Here is a 19,807-nt window from a genome sequence, read left to right as displayed (position 1 = left end):
TACCTGCGATGCATCTGATTTTTCTTTTCCTCCTCTTCCTTCCCCCCTCCTTTTTCCTAAAGAACCACCGGATGACATCATCCTAAAATATAGCCACGCCCACCGGCTTCCCCAATTGGCTTCCCATGCCCCCCCGCCCACTAGCTCTTCCACCCATTGGCTATGCCACCTTGCCACTCGGAGCCCTGCTGCCCCTCCCTTCTGCATGCGTGGGCGGTGCCTAAGGGGCTGTCCCGGATCATGCCAGGTGCTCATTGCGCCGAAAGCTTGTCAGTCAGGGATCTCTTAAAGGGGCAGGCGCGCTCAGGTTTGCGCTGAGTGAAGGGGCGGGATTTTCTCCTCCTTTCGCTCTCTGGATCTGCCTGGGCGGGCTGGAGGGGTGGGGGGGCGCCAGGCGGTGGCCGACCGACCGGCCGGCCGGGAGGGAGGGATGCCGGGGCAGGGAAGTGGGGTCCCCCTTGGGGACGGAAATCACCTCTGAAGGCCGGAGGAGGGGACCAAGCCCTGGGGAGCATCGGCATCCAGGGTCCCTCCTGCATCCCTCTTGCAGGGATCATCACCACCACCAGCAGGAGCAGCAGCGCCGCCGCCGCCTCCCCCGCCTGCTGCAAAGGCAGGTAAGGACCGGGCTGGGGAGCCCCCACGTCCTCCCCCCGGGAAAGCCGGTGCCGTCCGTCTCCGGTGCGGCTCCGCTACCCAGTGCCACCTCTTCCCGAAGCGTCCCTCCAGAGCCTTCGCTTCGCCCAGCAGCGCTGTCCAAAATCTCCCGGCGGCTTTCTCCCTGCTGTGCATCCCTCCCTGTCTTCCCTCCCTGTCGGCCTGTCCCCGGCACTCCTGCGTCCCCAGGGCTCCCCGGGACTCTCTCTCTCTCTCTCTCTTCGGAGCGCTCCCTGCTCTGTGCCCGGAGCACCCACACCTTCCCCAGGCTGCAGCCGCCTCCATCCTGCTCCCTGCGAGCCCCTGTCAAAGCACCCGCCTCGCCTCCCCCCGCCCCGCGAAACATCTCGATTTCCCCACATACTCGCTGCAACTCCACTCCACCCAATTCAGCCTCCCCTCGTGCCTGCCTTCCCCCCACCTGCAGCGGCACCCCAGCCCTTTCCCACGAGATCCCACGCCCTGCCTGTTCTTTTATCCCTTCAGCCCCGACCGCGCAGCCCACCCCCCTCCCCGAGTCTCCCTAAAACCTGCAAACCTGTTCCAGCTTCCTTCCTCCTGGAACCTTCCAAACCCTCAGTACCCAACCCAGACCCACCTTCCAGTCCCCTCCATCTCTCCCACCCTGCCCAGGCCCTCTGATCGCCGGATGGATACTGACGTCCCCTATCGCTGGTGCCCAGCACTTGCTGTCTGCACACTGCCCTATGCCTAAGTGGGGGGTCCTGCCCCTAAGCAGCTTTTCAGTACCTAGTCACAACTGCCTGGCACCCTACACCTCTGTTTCGTATCAATAGCTTACAAGCTCTGTGGATCCCCAATCTTTTTTGGGGGGGTCTCCCCCAACACTAACGTCTTATTCTTAGTGATACCTTTCCCTCTTCTAGTCCTAATTATTACAGACCACAAGAGCAGATACCCTTTCTTTCAACTCCCCACTCCACTCTGGCCCACACAAATGGATTAATTTCCTTTTTTCTGTAGCCCTCCTGACCAGCCTGTCTGTGCTCCACTCAGCTGCCCCCAGTTCCCCTCTGAGGCCTATATGCCCCCACTTTAAGCAAACCGCATGACCGTCTACCCCCATCTGTTTCCCGTATCCTTTTGTAATTCATTCCAATGGGGCCATAGCTCAGTGGCGGAGCATCTGCTTTGTATGCAGAAGGTCCGAGGTTCAATCCCTGGCAACTCCGGGCAGGGCTGGGAAAGACTCCTGCCTGAAACCTTAGAGAGCCGCTGCCAGTCAGTGTAGACAGTACTGAGCTAGATGGACCAGTAGTGACCTAGTGTTTCAGATGTGTGGAATCATCTGACACTGACATAGGAAGGCTAGGAAGGCATCTTCTTATGTTTATAGGTTTCCTATTAATTTGTACCCTCACCAATTTATAGCATACATCCCTTTCTGCTTCCATCCCATCGGTGTCTCCCAAGCCCACAAATACCTGTTCATCCCAAGCTCTGTTGTGCTTCCGCATTGCTCCCTCCACACCATCACTGCATCTCTCACTATGCCCAGCAACCCCTGCCCACCCCCACCCATCCCCCATCACACAGGCCCATGTTAGGCTCCAACAACCCACACTGTGTCTCTAGGCAACCTTTCTGCTCTTTGGCATGGGGATCTGCACCCCAGTCCACCTCCAAAGCCACATCAGGAATCACGTGTCATCCCACCCAGTTCTACTTCATAAGATTTCCTACCCACTGTCCCTCCCAGTTTGCCCTGTCTGGCCCAGAGCCAGTTTCATCCCACTTGACTATTCCACAGAGCTTACCAATTAGTTGTATTCTTTGCCCTATTTCTGTAGAAAAACAAACAGAAAAAAACAACACCTCACAACAATCCATATTCTGCATGAGGAAAATTACTCAAAGTAGTCCCATTAACATTAAAAGGGCAAGTTAGGCAATGCATGACTTTTCCTTTTTGTTTCAATGGAACTACTCTGAGTATTTTTTCACATCTTGTCAGCCCATGATCTGTAGATCCAAATCCCCACTATGACCTTACTAGCCCACCTCTCTCCATGTGGCCTCTTTTTCCAGCTTAGCATCATTCCATCTTCTTAAACGATACCCTTGTACCCTTCCCCATTGCTCCTCATTCTAACTAGCTGGTAGTCCCAATGCATCCCCTCCCTTCTAGGCACCACAATTTTTGTTGAATAAATATTTTAGACCATTCTCCTTGTCTGCATATCTTTCCACCTCATGCCATGAGTTTCCTTTATCCCCCACCCCCACCAAATCTGCCTAGAAATCATTTTCTTGTTCCTTCAGACCTGCACCTGTCCTCCCAGTTACCGTCTCTGGCTCCTCTGCTTCTGCAAAGACCCCCTTTGCAAAATTTTAGGCCATGGTTTCAATAGATTGTGGGAGGCAGTATAGGGGTTGCCAAAGGGCTTCGTAGCACAAGTTATAGCCCCCTTGTTGTGGAAGGGTTGAATGTCAAAGTCTTCAAGCTATCTAATAGGAGGCCACCACATTATAGCCCGTGTGCTCAAAAGGTTGAGGGTTCTTTATATGTAGATTAAAAGTTGGGGTCTCCTGTCTCAGCTTTCCAGGGCTACACTTCCCACTCTCATGTGGCTGTTGTACTGCAGCCAAAGTGAGGTTGTCTACTGGAGGTGTTGGTGATGGGTTTTTACAGTCTGTGTGATTTCCACCTCCACATTCCGAAGTTCACTGATCATCCATAGCTATCTTTGATATATCCAGAGCTCAGATGTAGGTGTGCAAAACAAGATGAAAAACATACACCATCTCTCCTTGTGCTTAGCATAGGAGGTTTCCTTACTGAATCAGACCATCGGTCCATCTAGGTCACTGTTGTCTATGCTGACTGGCAGCGGATGTCCACGGTTTTAGACATAGCATCACCCACATGCTTGAGAGTGATGCTATGGTCAGGCACACATTGGCCATCTCACAAAAATACGACATGCGCTCTCACTGTTTCAGGGGGACCCATACAAGCTGTTGATGTGAAACACATTTGCACAAGTGATTGAAAGTGCTACACCTGTGAGACAATATGTGCTTCTTGAAACAATTCTTGCTTACCTACCTACCATTCCCACACATGCATTGTGGTACAAAGACACCTGGCACAGGAATGTGTCTGTTTGCAAAAATGGGTATTGGTCCTTTACACGTATATTTCAGAATGCCTTAGCACCAAAGTCATACATTGAATACCAAAAGTAGTTTGTATTTCAAATATGCAACTTGCAAACACGTCCTATATCTCATATATCTGCTTGCAAACTCATCTCTGAGATGATTTGCTAAAGTAGACAATTGTATGAACATATCTTCCAACGTTTCTGCAAACAGTTCACAGTACAAAGTTCACAGTCAGTGTTGCAAGTTCTTTTTGTATAAAGTTGTACTGCAGCATGTGGATGTGTGTTTCAGATGTATGGAACAAAGTCACGCCTTTCAGTGTGGAGTGTATGTAAACATCATGTCAAAGTGGATGTTGTTGAATATTATGGGATTCCAAAAAGGCTGATGTAAATGTAGTGGACTAAAAGTATAAAAACTCCTTAACACATCTGTGCTATGTACTGGTTGCATCACATATACACACTGGCTGACATCCTGGCCAAAATTACTCAGTGGAAGTCTAATAGAAATTTAGTAGTCCCTTACAGTAACTCCTGAGTAGTATTATTGTGCAACATAGTCAGGACGTCAGCCACTGCTTGTAGGATACACTGGTTTGAACAGACATAATTCTACTTGTTCTAACATGTATATAGGCATGTATGCTTGTTTGCACATTTCTCACAGGTGTGAAATATTATGTATCCTAGACCTGTGAGTACAAATACTAAGAGGATTGGGATGCCTCTTATGGTGCTCATAATGCACATGTGTAACAATGCTGACTTCTACTTACATGTATCCGGACACCTTTGTAGATTCATAAATGAATTTGACCCATGGCTTTGGTAGGAGCTACCTACCAAACAGAACTCTTGAATCACTGTATATTATACTTTTTGTGGCTTGTATACATTGGTGTGGTAATGACGTGAATCCAGTCTGAACTATGACTTGCAAAGATGTCCTCGTGCATGCAAGGAGAAGTAATCAACATTGCACTTGCATGTCATGAATATCATCACTATTGTCCCAATCCTTAGCAGCGCAGTGCTGTTTGTGGGCCTGAGTGTGAACATGCAAACACCGGATGGTGAAGATGGGGTGTGTGGGAATGGTGCAGGTAGTCACTCTTTCCATGTGTCCTCTGGTTTTTAAGCTTTGACTTGGCTCTGCAACCATGAGCAATGGAAATTTAAGGGCTTCAATTAAAAAAAAACTTGGAAGATCCTCAGAATATCTTTTTTTGTGCCTATTCTGAGCTTGTTTGTGCCATCTATATTGTATTTATTTAAAATATTTATACTTTGCCCCTTCAGTACACTACTGCTCAGGGCGGCTCACAACATTAATAAAATAGATCCAATATAAAGTAAAAGATTAATAAATTAAACCAGTTAAAAGTCCAAGCTAAAATCACATTTAGAATTACAATTTTGTTTTTAAAGTTCAAATTACAAGTTATTAATAAAAATATAAAAACTAAGAACTAAAAAACTAACTACCAAATGTGGTATGTATATGGGATACATACCACAATTGGCATTAATATATGGCTTTGGTGGTTCTGATACACAGTTCTGATGCTCACTATGTATGAATGACTAGGAGAATATGGGGATGAGGCCATAGCTCAGTGGTAGAGCATCTCCTTGCCATGCAGAAGGTCCCAGTTTCAATCTCTGGCATCTCCAGGTAGGGCTGGGAAAAATTTCTGCCTGGAACCTTAGAAAGCCGCTGCTAGTCAATGTAGACAATACCGAACTAGATAGACCAATGGCATGACTCAGTATAAGGCAGCTCTCTGTGTTCCTATGACCAGGTCTTGATGTCGCTCTCACATTGGCATCTTAGTATTCCTCTACTTCTCATCTGCAAAGGTATATACATGCACTCAGTGGAGTTAGTGTCTCTTCATCTATAGTGGGCCCAAAAGAGGAGAGCGATCAAGTGTTTGTGTTCTGTGCTATCTCCCTCCTCAAGTCTGTCTGTTTCATGTATACTTTTGCGTGTGTTTTAGGTATTTGTATATCTATTTCCCCGTGTCTGGACCAGTCACTGCATTGTTTCTTAATGTCTTTTAAGGGAGTATGATGTGACAGTGTGTGTATGTTTGGGCCTGTGCAGGCTTCGGGACTTGTATTTTTTAGTTTGTGAGAATCTAAGGGTCCCCAGCATTTGCCAGCCCTGTCTGATGAGCTTTCTGCTTCAATTTGTGTAGCTGGGGGTGAGTGAGCATTGAAACATTAAAGTTACACACATGGTCTCTATATTACTGATGTGTGTGTGTATGTGTGCTCACTTGCGCGCAGGGCTTCATTTAAGCCAGTACATCTCTGGATTCAGTCTAGTAATTTTTATAAGTGACAGAGTTTGCCCCTTGAACAGGCAAGAATTCTTCTTCTTTTACCTATTCAAAAGCATTTCTATCTCTTAAGCCCTGCTAGCATCTTTTCCAGGCACTTCTGTAAGAACATAGAATAGAATCTGTCTCTCTGGTTATTCTAGGGAAATGGAACATCTCCAGCTGGGCTTTTATGGGGCTGTGTAACATATGTAGCCAGGTCAAAAGAAAAAAAGAAAAACTTTTCAGTGCTCATTCTGCAGGTTATGGGCTCCGGAAGCTGCTTCAGCAGCCAGTGTTGTGTACCTGGAGGCAAAATTTTACAGCTAGCTAGAGGAGAGATGTGCCTCTGGACACGTGCAGTGCATCTTTCCTTTTGATGAACCAGAGGAGCCTTCATACACCTGGGATTTCTGGGAAAGGCCTTTGGGTCAAGGGGTGCAACTTCCAAGTGTGCTTGATTCCTCAGCACCTCTCTTTTAAAAAGTGCCTGAATAGACTTTTTCCTGAGGAGATGGGCATGCACCTTTACCTACCTCTGCAGAGATTCTATTCTTAGCTTGTTTGCAATATTGTTGTTGGTTTTCTTGTTTTTTGTTTAAACTAAATTGCTGTGCGTGGAAGGATGGTGTGCTGGAATTTAAGAGTTCAGTGTGTGACTTCATAATTCAGGGAAGTAGACTGGGATTAAATCTTAGGAAATGGTTTCCTAATGCTAAAGGGAGATCAGAAATGAAATAGGGTGTTCATCAAGGCTTTGGAGTCATCTTCCTTGAAGATGTCCTAAGACGGTCCCAAAGACACCCGACAGGAGTACTGTATTTGGGACAGGTGTTTTCATAGTCTGCCTTGGGACAGGTGTTTCATTGGGGTCCTGTTTGTGAGCACCAGTGTAGATCTTGTATCTATGAATGGGAGCATATATTTATTTTATTTAAAATATTTTACCTCAGATTTCTGTTTTTCTGAAGAGTGTTCAAGGCAATTTACAGTAATCACTAGCAATAAAATTAAAAGCTCCAGCTATAAAATCTGGGTTAAAGTAAGAGCCATAAAAGAAAACAAAGCAAAGGGCCATTAAAAGGCCGGGAAAATAAAACCCTTTTAACTTGGTGACTAAAAGCTAACAAGGCTGGCACCCAGCAGATGCTCCTGGGGCAGGAATTCCACAGCTGGGGCCAGGGATGGCTCAAGGGCTCTGTTAGGTTTGCCAACTGTCCCTCATTACACGGGATTTCCCTCATTTCAGGGATGAAATGTTGGTCCCTATAGGGACAGCATTTGTCCCTCATTTTGATGGCAGGGCAAGCAGCTTCTTATTTTGAGAAGTTTTTGGTTGAAAAGTGGTAGAACTCATTTATTTATTTATTTATTTATTTATTTATTTATTTATTTAGACATATTTTTATACCGCCCAAAACTTACATCTCTGGGCGGTTTACAACAAGATTAAAAACAACATTAAAACATTAGTTAAAAACAAAAACAAGAAATTTAAAACACAATAATTAAAAAAAACAACACAATATTCTAAAACAACATTAAAAACAATCAAAACAGTATCAGTTAAAAGCCTGGGTGAACTACAGAGCCAGCGTGGTGTTGTGGTTAGAGTGCTGGACTAGGACTGGGGAGACCCGAGTTCAAATCCCCATTCAGCCATGAGACTTGCTGGGTGACTCTGGGCCAGTCACTTCTCTCTCAGCCTAACCTACTTCACAGGGTTGTTGTGAAAGAGAAACTCAAGTATGTAGTACACCGCTCTGGGCTTCTTGGAGGAAGAGCGGGACATAAATGTAAAAATAATAAAATAATAACTTGAATATGTTCTAAATAATAACAATGCTGGCATTATTCAATAGCATATAATTCAGTTACATATATGTCAATGATACTCAGGCTCTTGATTACCACTGCATACACCTCCCGCGCCAGCCCCCCAGCCCCCCCAAACTTGTCCCCCTCATTCTGGCAATGAAATGTTGGCAACCTTAGGCTCTATGCACCTGAGACAGAGCACCAAATGCTGCTTCCCTTATCTGTGTCCTCTTCCCCTTCTTTCCCCACTTTTTAAAAGTCCCTCACCTTAAAGAAGCATCCTGTCAAAATCTGAGCCTACACATACTATTTCTCAGCAGTTTTCATTATCTCTTCATGTTAGTCACTGAGGGGTGCCAGCAGGAACTACACCCCCCCCCCCCCCCCGCCGGCCATTGTATATATTATGAAATGGATTTTCAGCCAAGGGGCCTAGCTGAAAACTGGTTGCCTGAAGCCGAGACAAACCTTGAACTGAGCCTGGGCTTTGGAAACTAGGCCTCAGTTTTTGTCTCAGGGCATTGCCTACAGGCATACTATGGCGCAACCTTGCTAAGCTAAGCAAGCCTGATCAGTGAGAAACGGTTTGGGAACTCCAAGTATGCTGCGGCATGAATATGTATGTGTGTTCGTATATGATGCTGCTTTATATTGAATTGGATCACTGGTCTGCATAGCTTAGTATTGTTTGCTCTGACCGGCAGTGGTCTCTAGGGTCTTAAACGGGGGTCTTTCCAAGCTCTGTTTGGGAAGCAAACCCTAACCCTGCCTTGAATTCTTTGGAGGAAAGGCAGGATAGAAGTGAAATAAATTATCAACTCAAGAATGGGTGTTGCCCTGTTTAATTCTTAGTTGTCTCTGCTGTTACTACTTGATTTGTTTTGCCTGATACGCCTTGCAAAGGGTTGAAGGGTCAGCGAGGCCAGAGATTAAGCTTAGGGTCAACCTTCTGCGCCCTTTAAGGGGTGTGTGTGAGTCAGTCAAACTGGAACCCTACTAATAGTCCTAAGGGCTTTCCTAAGGCCACCTAGTGAGTCTGTGGCTGAAGTGAGATTTGAACAGGGGTCTTCTCTGCAGGGGCATGGGGAGGAAATGCCAGAGAACTGGCAAGTCAAGATCTTAATGAAGAAAAGTATTTGGAAGGAGGTCTTGAATTGCCCTTATGGGCAGATCAGGGAGGCTAGAGATGCAAAGAGGCGGGCGTGACAAGGCAAGAGAGGGGCATAGGAACATAGAAAGCTGCCTTATACTGAGTCAGACCATTGATCCATCTAGTGCAGTATTGTCTCTAGTCTGACTCCGACTCCCCAGGTTTCAGGCAGGGGCCTTTCCCCGCTCTACCTGGAGATGCCAGGGATTGAACCTGGGACCTTCTACATGCAAAACAGATGCTCTACCACTGAGCTGTGGTGGGGGTGGAAGTGACAACAGTTTATTTGAAGCACTGATGCCCATACCAAGTTAGGTTCTCTGCCTCCAGCACAAATCGGTAGAGGGGTGAAGGGTAAGGCTATTGAATTGTGGGTGAAGGGTAAGAGTGTAAGCAATAGGGGTTTTCAGGTCAAGGGGAAAGGATTAGAAAGGTGCAAATGTCAGAATTATTCCCTCATGCCAAACTGTGCTGTTAGAGAATGGGGTAGGGCAGCCAATTAGTATAATATGGAAATGAATGCAAGCTTGGACTAGGAAGACTCAAGGAGAGTTTGCAGTGCTTCAGGTAGCTGCCCCTAATCCTCACAGGGTCTTCCTTGCCCCACTGGAAACTCTGCAGCTAGATCCCTCCTGTCTCCCTTCAGTTCACTCCTTGAGATCCACATAATCTTCAGCACTGCTTTTCCTCGTTTTACTTGCTCCTCCACTGCTCCTGTTTTCGCCATCTCATAATCCTCTATATCACCACCTTGTAATGAAAAACTAAGTCCTCTGGGCAGGGACTATGTTGGTTCAGCGTTTTGTACAGCACCTAGCACCTTGTTGGAGTGAAACCGAGTTGTAGTACCGTCCAGTTGATACCACACAAACATATTTGTGTAACTATCATGCAAACTGTTTAAAATTTGTAATGTTAACACACAAATGGTACTGGTCTTTCTTTATCTTGTTTGCGCTTCTAGACTATAAGGGTAAAGGTAAAATGTGGCGCCTTTTCTTTGGTAGTATACAGGAGGGGTTTAGCATTGCCTCCTCCCACACCATGTGCGATGGTGCCTTTCAGAATCTTCCTATATCGCTGCTGCCCAATATAAGTGTTTCCCATAATCTGGGAAACATACCAGCGGGGATGCGAACCGGCAACCTTCTGCTTGTTAGTCAAACATTTCCCCGCTGCGCTACTTAAGGTGGTCTTAGACTATAAGGGAGATCACTTTTATTACCTCAGTGACAAATGTGAAGTGCTTTGAACACAAAAATAAAAAGATGATATTTAAATGTAGAACCAGTTCTATTGTTTGGGCAAGTGTGGCTGGGATATCTGATGGCCTAAGGCCATCTGATAAGTCTGTTATAGATAAACTGGGATTTGAATCCAGAACCCACAGGTCCATGTTCACTGGCCTCAAAGTCTCAGGATGGGACAGAAGGGCAGAAAAGGACATGAATGGTGTTGCTTCTATCTTAAACATATACTGTACATTTGTGGGAAATAGGGCGCCAGAAGCAGGGGTTGTGTCAGCCCCATTATTTGCAATCCAGAAGTCAGGCTGAATGGGCCACTGATCCTACTTGAGGAAGTCGGAAGGGTGTTGCTCTAGGAAGCTTTTTTCCCCAAAGAGGGGAGGGAAATAAAGGGTAGGGAGAGGCTGAGTTAGTTTCTTGCAGCTCCAGTTCCACAACCAGCTGAGCTTCATGCTTGCCCCATGACGATGCTTGCTCTCCCCATCTGCCCACAAACTTAATCTCAGTGTCTCTTCCTTAACTCTTCTTCCCCCTGGCCATGCTGGTGCTGTTCCCAAACCAGTGCTTTTGCTTGGGAGCTGGTGTGGCAATTACCTTAATGTGTACTATAGTATAGCTCTGATCCTGTTCTCTCCACTTGTAGTAATAAATTGGCAAAGAGTGGTGTGTCTGTGTGTACGTACATGTGCGTGTCCTCTTGCCACCTGATCTCAGGAATCCTAGCTCAGACTCTCTCTTGCCTTGCCACTCTTCCCCTTCCCCATGGCAGGATGTCTGTGGTAGATAATGCAGCAGTGCCACCCAGTTCGCCGCACCTCTTGCCCCATCTGACTGCCTGAAACACTGGTAGGTCCAGATTCTCAGTCTCAGCCCTGCACCTCCATATGACTCTTCTCTTCCAAACAAAACTGGATTACTACTTACCACAAGAGGCCCTGAGTCTTTATTATTCTGTTTTGTTTTATTTATTTACATTGATATCCCACGCTTCCTTCAGGGAGCCCCCAGTGGTGTATATGGTTGTTCATCCTCACAACAACTTCATGAGGTAGGTTAGGCTGAGAGATAAGTGACTGGCCCCGAGTCACCCAGTGACTATAGTTGATTTGAACTTGGGTCTCCCCAGTCTAACTACTGCACCATGCTGTACCTTCTCACATTTACCCACTGGCTTCCCCACTTCTATTCCAGCAGTCCAAGACTCTGCCACCATTTCCCCCACTTCCCTCCTGGCGAACTTGTTTGTGTGGCTGGGTCTCAGTTCTGTGTGATGTTTGTTATATCTCTTCTCTTTCTCTCTACAGGATCTGGGGTTAAACTTCCCTCACAGCCATCTTTTCTGAGGAGCCCCCTGGGCGGCCCTCCCCACCCCACTTGGCATGATGATGTGCGAGGTGATGCCGACCATCAACGAAGACAACCGCCGCGGCTCGGCCTATGGGGCCGACGATGCCAACTTTGAGCAGCTCATGGTCAACATGCTGAATGAGCGCGAGCGGCTACTGGAGACCCTGCGGGACACCCAGGAAAGCCTGGCCACCTCACAGCTCCGCCTGCGTGAACTGAGCCATGAGAAGGAGTCCCTGCAACGCCAACTCAACATTGCCCTCCCGCAGGTCAGGATTGGGGTAGGGGGCTGGGAGACTGTAGGCCTGGAGAACCTGGAAGGTGGGCTACAGCTTGGAACAAGGACAACTGTGAAGGCCTTTAATGTAGATGGGCCTGTTGTGGGCATAGCTTCAAAGGGGGATTTCTGTCCTTCTAGTGCAGTGATTCTCAAACTTGGGTCCTCAGGTGTTATTGGACTTCAACTCCCATAATCCCCAGCCTCAGTGGCCTTTGGTTGGGGATTATGGGAGTTGAAGTCCAACAACACCTGAGGACCCAAGTTTGAGAATCACTGTTCTAGTGTAATAATTAGTGTCGCGTCAGTAGGGGTGGCCCAAGAGGTTTTGCTGCCTGAAGTGAAGGAAAATGCAGGCCACCGACCCTGCCGCAACTGCAAGTGGGTGCTCAGCATTCTCCGGCTATGCTGTCAAGACAGCAGCATCAATACCCATGCCCTCTCAGATGATGTCACCAAGCCAGTTCCTGGCTCGAGTAGGGAGGTAGAAAGAAGAGGCAAACCCCAGCAGGGCAAGGATGGTAACCGCAGGGGAGTAAGGGTGTCAGCAGTGGATGGTGGGGTGGTGCTATGCTGGACAAGGTCCCAGTACTTGCCACCTTCGCCGCATCTGTGCCTGAGGCAGCTGCCTCACCCTGTCTCATGAAACTCATGTGTACCAGAAGCCAGCAGACCACAGGCCCATGTTACTTGTTGAGTGGCGTGGATCGCTTTGGGCACAAAGACTGCATGCAAAGGCACTGTGGTAGCGATATCAAGGCAGCGTGTGCGCACATGCATTCAGAGTGGGGCCTTCCTGATTCAACCTGAGCGGGATCTAAAATTAACTGAGTGGACGTCAAAAAACTTGTGAGCATGCGCATGTGCGTACACTTTAGAGGGAACACTGCTGAGGGTTAGTCCAGACATCACATGCAAGATCTGTGTATAGGCTCTCATGGTTTTTAAGAAGGTTTGTAGCAGCTGCAGGGGGCACAATCTGGTTCAGGACCATGGACCTGAGAGAGTGATTAAGTGCTTCCTCTGTGCTGTTTTCGCCATGAAAATTCTTCCTCCATCACCAAAGCTGCTATTTGCTCCACGGAAGAGAACAGAATGGTAACAGTTATATGTATGTTTTCTTCCACAGGGCAAATATTAGCTTGGGATGGACGGATTCGTGAGGGAAATGAAATGGGAGGGCAATGTGAAGCTGGGATGGGGCCGTTGCTCAAGTGTAAGAGAATCTGCTTTGCATGCAGAAGGTCCCAGGTTCAATTCCTAGAATCTCCAGGTAGGGCTGGGAAGGACTCCTGTTTGAGCTGCTGCCAATCCATGTAAACAGTACTGAGCTAGATGGACCAATGGTCTGACTCGGTATAAGGCAGCTTCCTATGTTCTGTCCTCCCAAGCCAAATCATGCCCTCTCCAAGAACCATGAATCCCTTAAAAATTGTGAGGAATCTTACTCATGGGTTACCTGTGTTGCATCCAGTTTTGCCCTCCGGGACAAATACGATGGGAGGCTATAAACTCATAAATTGATTGGAAGGATTAATATAAAATAATTGCAGTTGACTTTGTCATTCTACTACTAAAACCAGAGGCCAGAATGGCCAGCAGTAAAACAGCTAGAGGAATACATTGCAAGAGGATGGGCTGACCATCCACCTTAAATCTTAGCATCCCCTCAACTCTTAATTTAAGGGTTAAGCAGACAAGGAGAGAGAGAGAGAGAGAGAGAGAGAGAGAGAACTTATTAACAGCAGAGGCTCTGGAAATCCGCAGAGCTGCAATTGTGCCTTGTACCATTTCATCCAATGTGGAATCCAGTGGCTTGATTAGAATTCAGAGGATGTCTGGTGGCTTTCTCCCCTGCCCCCCCACCCCGCACCTTCAAAGTAAGTTCTAAACCTTGAGAATGCAGAACAGGTCTTGAAAAATGTGTTGGCAGTTTTGCTAAAAATAAGCTAGAGAAAATCTGGATAGCTGAGACGATAGGACTTAAATGTATGAGCTCTTAAAATATTTCATTGATTTTATCAAAGCATATGATAATTTAAATATACCGAAGTGAAATGAATTAAAGCTTCTGCATGCTCTGATGGGCTTCTGTGTATATGCTTAAACACAGCCGTGCAAATAAGTCAAGGTGTTCCACATTTATTCTCTCCATCTGTTGCTCTGATCCCCTGTGTAGAGTGTGGGATTCTACAGCACAAACATAGATAGCTGAATACTATACTGTTGCTGCTGGCCAATGTATTTTGAGGATGAGTGTATTTGGGGGTGGGGGGTGGATGGGATGGAGGGCAGTTATGATTGGACCTGAAGTTAGTCAGTTACATCAGGATTAAGGCTGCAATATTTAGGAGATGAATTATTAGGCTATAAAAGGTACCCTGGTTAATTTTACAGCAATTCACATGTTTTATTTTAATACAAGTGCTTATAAAAAGTGCAGATGGCAAACACCTTCTTAAGAGGTATCTCTCCTGTGTGTGAGAAGAAGGGGAATGCCTCTAAGAGGATACCTGCTGAGACATGTGCATTATCTAACACAAAGAAAACATACTATTCCTTTAGAACTATCATTTTTCTGTATGCAAATTTAATACTGCTAATATATCTTTACTTCGAGCAACAGTCCTAATTACGATGCGAACTTTACTCTGTTTATTCCTGAGAATTAGTGCTCTGTCCATCCTGCCGGATGTGGTCTGCATGATACTAAATACTACACACTGATGCCAGACCTGAATAGGGAAGGCAGGCCAAAAAATGCAAAGTGATCTCCATGAATTTGAGAGCTGGGTTGGCAGCAACAAAATGAAATTCAGCCATAACAAACATGAAGTGTTACAGACAGGAAATAACCAAGTATGCATGTATAATGGGTCAGGCAACTGCAGAAGGAAATTGAAGTTATAGTCGGCGGTTATAAAAATCTAATCTAAGTTAGTGCAGGACTGGTAGAAAGGGCCTTGGTAAGATTTAAGAACGGAAGCGTCATTTCCAAGAAGCAGTAAGAAAATCAGGGAGACAGGTGAGGCATAGTAATGGACTCCCTGCTACCCTCCAATTGATTGGGTAAATATAAATTCACATTAGAAGAGCAGAGGGTTTCTAGATACAATAAGTTATTGTGCTGTGAAGCAATTAGTCATGGCACAGACAAGAGGAGGGGCAGCACTCAACTTAGTCTTAAGTGGTGTCAGATGTAGTGCAAGATGCAAGCATTGTTGAATTGCTTGGAAGCAGTGACCACAACACTATCAAATTAAACATATAAGAATGGAAGATTGCCCAAGGAGTCCGACAGTCACTTAATTTCTAAGGGAGAAATTTCTCAGGAGAAGGGATTAATTAAAAGGAAGCTGGAGGCATAATTAGTAAACTTCCAACCCTTCAGGAAGCTTGGGGGTTCTTTACAGTCACTACAACAAGACTCTCAAAATATATACTTAGATTAGAAAAGGTACAAGCAAAGCTAGAGAGATGCTGTTTAACCATAAACAGCAGAGTCAAGAAGGCGAGAAATGGCAAGAGGGATAGAGCTCATAGGAAACTGCTTCTGCATCTTTGCAGCAGAAGTCTGCAGTGTACAGCACTGATTGGCTGGCGCCAATGAATTCATAAACCTCCATCGCCCAGATAGTTTTTTTCAGCCTGCCATTGTTTTGATTTTTTAAGAAGAGGCATGAGCAAATTGAACAAACTTTCAAGCAACACATTTTTAAAAAAGAAGACAGCCCACCTGAAGCCTGTGGGAAGGAAAGTGCAAGACTTGTACAGAATCAGGATATGAATAGCTGGTAGATGCATCTGTCCAATGTGCTACAAAGGCGGGGGAGGGGGCCTGACTCATCCTGAAGAAGAAAACCAGACCCTGTTTTTAAAAAGGTACACGTACACATTCCAAGATCTTCAGCCATGAAGCAGCTGCCTAGGAAGTTTGAAGAAACCCAGGAGAGTAGTTTTGCAAGGGGAAGGCTGTGCAGTGTGCAAGGCGTAGAATAGTGGTGTTCTGCATTAGGACTAGGTGATCTGTCAGGATGCTGCCTTACCAGTTTGCCTGCGTGGCCCTGTGGAGCCGTGGAGTCCAGCAGAGAGTGCGGCATCCCTCCTTTGGGGCTTCAGTCTTCACCCGTAGGGAGCAGGGGATGAAATGGTTCCAGGCTGGTTGGGTCCCACCCGGTGGAATTGAGCAGGTGAGGCAGGGAGAGCTGCACGGAACAACTCCGGTGGGGCAGCCATGTTGGGTGTGGCAGGAAGTGAGACCAGGGATGTGAAGGGGTTTGGTGTCGGCTTTAAGCCCTGTCAGCGCTGGACTGGGGCATTTAAAGCCAAGGCAGCCAATAGCGAGGGAGCATGGGAGTTGGACGTTCCCCTGGAGAGGGAACCGGCTGGATGCAGCAAGCCAGGAAGAGAACGGAAGTGATGAAATAATCTCAACCCCTGGCTTACTCTTGAGTCTTACCTTGTTTGTTCCCATCCTGTAATTCTGGGTTCAGAAAAGGCCAGGAGCACCTCCTCCCACTTGGAGCCTTACAGATCTACCAGGTCCCTTTTAACTCAGATTTGTTTCTAAGAGATAATAGCAGATTTTGATGTTTAACTTTCTGAAGCATCCAGATCTTGTGTTCCTAGTTGGGGCTTGATAGCCTAGCACTCTGCTCCAGTGTATCTGTCCTTATTTATTTATCTGCCCCCTGCTAACTTGGCACAGAGGCACCTTTTAACGTGTGATTCTCTTTATTTAGCAGGGGAGAGTAACTGGCTCTATCCACCCCCAGCACAGTATCTCCAGTGACTGTTGCTGGTGTCTATCTTATGTTTCTTTTTAGATTGTGAGCCCTTTGGGGTCAGGGTTCCATCTTATTTATTTGTTATTTCTCTATGTAAACCACTCTGAGCCATTTTTGGAAGGGCGGTACAGAAATCAAATCCAATCAACCAATCAATGGTAGATCCCACTTTTCCACCACTCCTTCATTCTAGATGTGCATCCGCCCCCTTGATCTGCTTTGTTGTACCTGGCTCCAGTTGGTGAGTATCAGTTCTAGTAAAAGACAAAGTAGATCCCATAACCCTGAGGTTTGCCCCGTCCTGCTCTAGGCCATTGGGATTCAGCTGGTTGGTTAGACCAGCAGTTCCACAATCCCCTTTTGGAGAGGAAAGATGACTGACAGAGAAGAGAGCATAAGTGCTCTGTTTTACTGAAAATTGACCTGGTCTACCTGGACTAGGTAGACCAAGGCCTACCTAGTCCAGCCTCCTGCTTCTTGCAGTGGCCTGCTACATGCCACTGGGAAGCACACAGCAGGAGCTGAAGGCATGCCCCCTCTCCCACTGCGGTTCGCCTGCAGCTATTATTTAGAGGCATACTGTCTGTGTAAGAGGTAGCCCATAGCTATCAGAACTAGTAGCCATTGATAGCTCTACCCTCCATTAGAAGGGTCCCTGCTCTACCGGGAGATGCTAGGGCCTTCAACATGCAGAGCAAATGCAGCCCATCAGAACAGAAGTGACCGTAGTTGTCTATGACCTGATCTCCAGACTTAAAAAACAAACAAACCTTAAGCAGCTGCAAGGGAGGCGGTTTTGATCACAGCAGCAGCATGGGGAGGGTGTTTAACCCACGACTCTGTCGAAATGCCCAGCTCAGCTGTTACTGGCCCCACGGGGCGGGGGGGGAGGGGATACAGGCCTAGTACAGGCAACTGGTTCTCCCCCTCTCCACTGCCAGAATATTATTACCAAAAATATATATATAGTGCTTCTCTCAGCAAGAAGCTCTCAAAGCAGTTTACACTGAAAAAGAAAGAAGAATAGCAGCAGCTTTGGAAAGGGTGGGGGGCACTGATTGTGAAAGCCCTGGGTGGGGAAGGGTTTAACATCCCCTTCCCCAGTGCTGCTGCACTAATTCGTTTTGCCCTATTCTGTCCATCCATCCTCCAAAGGCTAAGTTTAAGAGAGAGAGAGTGGAAGAGAGAGTTGGGGCACTGTCACAACTGTTCTGTATCATGTCTATTTGGATCAACAATCCAAATAGTGCTGTGTTCCAGGTTGGGGTTAAGCAGTCCTCCTGGAAAGGTTGAAGGCTACTGCACAGCAATCCTTCCCCAGTCAAATCTGAGCCTCCATATGAAACAAAGGTGCCCAACTCAAAAGCCCCCGTGGGCTGGAAGCAACCGTGACTTGGTATGCGTGGGCCGAGGTCAAATTCCAGTGCGTTAATTTTCACATTAAAATAAAAGAACAGTATTAATGAAAGCCATGATTTGCTATCTGTGGATCTCTCTCCGCCCCCACAATCAAGGGACTCGCAATATGAACCGAGAAGAGTGGCCAGAAAATAGGCCATGTCTCTGCTTATTCAATGGGTCACCTGGAGTGCATGCCAGCCCCAAACAGATGTCAAGACCTTCCTTCTCCCTGAATCGCTCTTGTTTTCAGGCTGCAATCCTAGGCATGTTTGCCTGGGAGTAAGCCTTACAGGGGACACAGTGGGACATATTCGCAAGTAAACATGTATAGGATGGCGTTGCTAGCAGTGTTCCCTCTAACACGGTTTCCCAGATGTTGTTGACTACAACTCCCAGAATCCCCAGCTGCAATGGCTTTTGCATGGGGATTATGGGAGTTGTAGTCAACAACATCCGGAAATCCCTTTTTGAGGGAATACTGGTTGCCAGGCAGATTCTGGAGAGGAACCCCCCCTCCTGCCCGCCCGCAGAGAAAAGGGAACTGACTGACCAAAAGAGTGACCCTCTGCCTTTCTGGGGGTCTGCTCTGCCTGTGCCTGCTTGGTGCTGCTGATGCCACTGTTCCAGCCCATTCCATTCATTGTAGAACAGCAACTAGCTCACTTGCTCATCAGTCCATTGCTGCCACAGGCATCTCATCTCATCTCAAGCAGCCAACTGCATAGATCCGCTGCTGCTCGTCAGTGGGGCAAACCAAGAGCTCTTCATGGCTCCTGCTGTTGCTGCAGGATATGCCTACCTGTGGGCAAGCCAAAAGGTCCCCGTGGGCTGGACCTGGCCCCTGGGCTTTATGTTGTGCAGGCCTGATATAAAACAACCAGCTTGATATCAAATGACTGGCTCCATCTAGTGGCTGGACGGTATACTGTTCCAAATGGAAAGCCCATTGGAGTCAAAGAGCCCTTTCAGATGGTGGCTTGTTCCATCGTGAACAGACACCGTCATGGGGGATTTTGCACTCTGTCCAGATAATATTCTCTGCATCAAGTGTGAGGTATACTCAGCTCCCATGAAACACCTGTTTCTTTTTGTTGCTTGGTTATTCTGACTTGTTAATGCTAGCGGAACGATGTGTGCAATGAGGAAAGGTGTAGATTGGGGTAGGCAATCTTGGCTCTCCAGCTGCTGTTGAACTACAGTGCCCATCATCCCCAACCACAATGTAATGTGGCTGTGACTAGGGATTATGGGTGTTGTAGTTCAACAACAGTTGGAGAGCCAAGATTGCCTACCCCTGTTGTAGATGGATCTTAGTGCATCTTGTCTGGGTCTGACAAGGAGGGATTTTCTGTGTAAGTGGTGATTTATACCCCTGCAACTGAGCAAAGAAGCACTTTTTAAAGTGTTGATTCTCCTACACTTAGCAGGGAGAGAGCAATTGTCCCTATTCAACCCCAGCACAGCATCCCTTCTGTAGTAGTTGTTGGTGTCTACCTTATGTTTGTTTTAGATTGTGAGCCCTTTGGGGACAGGGAAGCATCTTTGTTATTTTTCTGTGTAAACCACTTTGAGAACCTTTGTTGAAAGGCAGTATATAAATATTTGCAGTAGTATGTTTCCCAGATTATGGGAAATGCCTATATCAAGCAGCAGAAATATAGGAAGATT

The 19,807-nt window shown here is 46.8% G+C and overlaps 1 protein-coding gene across 10 annotated transcripts in view; it reads left to right on the top strand.

Moving 5' to 3' along the window:
* The first annotated feature begins 363 nt into the window (after positions 1–363).
* Positions 364–19,807, top strand: part of PPFIA3 (PTPRF interacting protein alpha 3) — a 74,747-nt gene continuing 55,303 nt past the window's right edge. For 5 of the 10 annotated variants that reach the window (XM_053261978.1, XM_053261976.1, XM_053261977.1 and 2 more), the window contains exons 1-2: positions 365–617; positions 11,632–11,943. In XM_053261978.1, coding sequence (XP_053117953.1) covers positions 11,707–11,943 — 237 coding nt within the window. In that variant the 5' untranslated portion in view covers positions 365–617; positions 11,632–11,706. Of the gene's footprint in view, positions 618–11,631; positions 11,944–19,807 lie in introns of all 10 variants that reach the window. The other 5 variants (XM_053261973.1, XM_053261971.1, XM_053261974.1 and 2 more) reach the window with 2 other exon arrangements.

The sequence above is a fragment of the Hemicordylus capensis genome, chromosome 6 (genome assembly GCF_027244095.1).
Source record: "Hemicordylus capensis ecotype Gifberg chromosome 6, rHemCap1.1.pri, whole genome shotgun sequence".
Classification (NCBI taxonomy): Eukaryota; Metazoa; Chordata; class Lepidosauria; order Squamata; family Cordylidae; genus Hemicordylus; species Hemicordylus capensis.
This window is presented reverse-complemented; position numbering and strand designations above follow the sequence as displayed.